This window comes from Verticillium dahliae, genomic scaffold (genome assembly GCF_000150675.1).
Source record: "Verticillium dahliae VdLs.17 supercont1.1 genomic scaffold, whole genome shotgun sequence".
NCBI lineage: Eukaryota > Fungi > Ascomycota > Sordariomycetes > Glomerellales > Plectosphaerellaceae > Verticillium > Verticillium dahliae.
The window spans coordinates 112,526-115,828 of NW_009276921.1; the positions used below are offsets into that span (position 1 = coordinate 112,526).

At 58.1% G+C, this 3,303-nt stretch overlaps 1 protein-coding gene across 1 annotated transcript; it reads right to left on the minus strand.

The window, feature by feature from the left end:
- Positions 1 to 20: 20 nt before the first annotated feature.
- Positions 21 to 1,899, minus strand: VDAG_00034 (laccase-1; the record flags this gene model as incomplete). The annotated part of the gene is made up of 5 exons (XM_009651411.1): positions 21 to 163; positions 228 to 1,363; positions 1,425 to 1,476; positions 1,531 to 1,636; positions 1,690 to 1,899. 5 exons carry the CDS (start codon positions 1,897 to 1,899, stop codon positions 21 to 23), a joined length of 1,647 nt encoding a protein of 548 aa, XP_009649706.1.
- Between the last annotated feature and the right edge of the window lie 1,404 nt (positions 1,900 to 3,303).

The following is a 3,303-nucleotide window of genomic DNA, read 5'->3' on the forward strand; positions in this document are numbered from 1 at the left end:
GGCCAGGACTGCCGTCCGGCTCATAGGCCGCGCCACTTCCTCGCAATTCGGCTCCAGGTTGTCCGAGGTTGACCGTCTTGGGAATGTCGCCCCTTTCTCTCGAGGAACATGACGGTGAGCCCGCGAGACACGTGCCAAGCGATGTGACAGTGCAGCAGGTGCGCTCCCCGGGTTGTCTGTCTGGGAACGCGATGACGAGATGTCCGCCGCCCCGGCAGCTCCGCCACATCCCCGCCGTATGGGATTGTCAAAATTGAGCGAGTTGACCCCCGCCACGCGATCAAACTGGCTGTCGCCCGCGCCGAGAACGAGAAAGTCGTGCCCGTGAAGGTGCATCGGGTGTGGGACCGGTCCAAGGTTCTCAAGGACCCAGAACGTCCAGACGTTCTTCTGCGCAATGTCGATGACGTTGGCTTCCCGCGGCCAGTCAAAGTCGCCCTCGCGGATGTACTCGAGGATGGGCCTGTCCCACTCAACGTTGATGCTGGAGCCGTTGACCTCCCACCGGAACACGGCAACGTCGTCAATGACGGGTGTCTCGAGGTTGACATCAAGGTAGCCCTGGCTCTTCAGGAACTCTTTCTTGGGTGCTCCCTTTTTGACAACCGGGCTGAAGCCCACCGTGTCGCTGCAGACTGCATTCACAGGCGTGCCTGGGTTGGTTGGCTTCTTTGTCTTGGACGCGCCAGCATAGCTGAAGATGGCCGCGGGCTGCTTGATGCGCGTCGTGCCGCAGAACCTGCTGCTTGCCAGCGTCGCGTTGAACCAGTAGTTTTCCACCTTTTGGTTCGCTTCGATAATGACATCGTATCGCTGGCCGACCGTCATGAAGAGCGTGTCCTTCTTCACCGGGACCACCGGAACCAAGTCGGTTGCAATGACGGTAAACGTGTGTCCTACCATGGAGACGGTAAAGGCATTGTCCAACGACGTGTTGATGAGACGTAGGCGGTGCTTCTTACCAGGCTGAAGCGTCGTCCTCGAGTACTTACCACCACCTTGGGCATTGACATGGGTGCCGTTGAACAGTATGTTGTCGCTGTCGGGCGGCGGGCCGTTGGAGACCAGCTCTGCGCGCCGCTCGAGCCTGTCCGCCGTCTCGTAATACCAGTCCGTGATTGAGAATGGGCCGAGGTCAACGTCGTAGTTGGCAGACGCCGGTCCGTTGACCTGGATGGTGCCCACGACGCCATTGCCATACTGCGCCGAAAAGTGGGAATGATACCAGGCCGTACCATACTGGTGCATGCGGAATAGGTACGTCTTGCTCGCACCCGGTGGGATGGGACATTCGGTGGCCCCATTGGCGCCATCCTGGTCGTTTGTGTTCTTCTGCCAGATGCCGTGCCAGTGAATGGAAGTGCTGGACGCTTCAGTCAGTCTCGACGGTACCCGAGAGCGCCGATTGCATGCAAGGAACATACCCGTTATGCTGCAGCTGGTTGTGGACGTTGACCTTGACCCAGTCACCCCAATCTGTTTATTTGCGTCAGGGTCAGATCGACAGGGTGAGAGTGGAACTTGTCTCACCGGCAACAATCGTCGGACCAGGAAACTGGCCGTTGATCAGCATGGCAGGCTTGCTGACACCGTCGGCCGAGGAGAAGCTTGATACATTGGTGATGGTCAAGTCGTACTGCAAGCAGCGTCAGCTTCACGCATGGGACGCTGAGGTCTCCTTTCGCGTACCGTCCTGGTCTTCCCAGTATCGGGAATCTTGGTTGATGTATCCGTAAATATATCAAAATTATCGCGCCAGCAGGCACGGTTCTTAGGGCCGTGTTGTCCACAGCCATATTTTCCAAAGGGCTGGAGGGGCGGGTCGGTAGCGGGCATGGCCGACGTCAAGCCGGCGACCCAGCAGGCCACGAGGCCGAAGCAGATGAATCGGAGAGACATAGTCAAGGAGAGACGAAGAGAATGTGTGATGCTGCTGATGAGACGAGTAAAATTCTTACATGTCTGCGGTCTGGGGAAACGATCTTAAATAGGCAAACGCTCACTTGCAACGAGAACATCTCTCCGCGAGCTGACACCCAGAACTTTGGAAACAACCAAGGCTCGTATGTCTCTCGGCCGCTCTGCCGCAGAGCTGTGAGCGCTTGAGCCTTGCCAGGCGTGGCGTAGACCGCTTGCAACTCGAGCTCACCTCGAGTCCAGAAGAAAAGGGCATGGGGCCTGAGACATGCCGAACCCCCTGATCCCTGGCCACCGACTAAAACTTTCACGCCTCTGGGGATTCGGTGAATAAACATTGCCGGGGAAGCCTGTGCGTGCACGATCTTGGGTAAGACAAACGCTCACAAGCACCTAGGGCTGCCGCTGCAGGACAAGCGTGGCGCGTCACTGGAGCCGCCAACCGCATGTCACTTGAGCTATCAAACAGCATGCCAAGGCCTGCGGCAGAGTGTCTTTCCGATGGATTCCAGCCCTCAACGGCTGCGAGACGCATCTGACCATGAGTATGGATCCTGAACGGATGAGGCCACCTCGGAAAGGGCCGGCGTACTTTGACCACGAGAAGAGCAGACATGGCCACCTGAACCTGTCAGCATCGGCCGATCCCTGTTCACGGAGCACACCCGTGTCCGTCAGGCACACAAAAAGAAACGAAAAAGCAGGGGAGTGTCTACGGCGAGCTGAAGAGTGTGCGCATCCTTCTTGAGGGAAAGAATCAAAATCGGTGACAATGGCCCCTGCAGAATCGGTCACTTGTAGGCCCCACCACATGCTGTGTAGCCACGGCTATCGATTGTCTTGATCCTCGTTGCTTCGGTTGAGGTGCTCACTCGGAGGAAGAGTTTGAGCCGGCTGCGAATTGGGCTGAGGACTCGGACCGAGTCCATGAGGTAGGTGGTGTTGATGATCGCGAGGCGCAAGGAGTTGAGAATAGATCAACTTGGGCGCCGGGCGGCCGGTTGTGCCCAGACGTGAAGGGCTGTTAGCGTTGCAACTATACGAGGTGATCATCGCTGTCCCGACACGCTGGAGTCGGGCCACTCCAGCGTGTCGGGCCACTACACAGACAGGCGAGTAGGGGCTGGAGTGCGGCATGACGGCATGGGCACGCGCGCTGGATACGGGCAGTTGAGGCACCTCGTTGGCTGTCAGAGAAGACCATCGCCGGTGAGTGAGATCAATAAGTCAGACTGACAACTGGGACGTCATGATTGGGTACGCCGAGCTGAGCAAGGTTCGGCATGAGGTGGGTTAGGAGGGAGAAGGGGGGGGGGGGGGGGGGGGGGGGGGGGGCCCCCCCCCCCCCAAAAGGGTTTAAAAAAAAAAAAAAAAAAAAAACCCCCG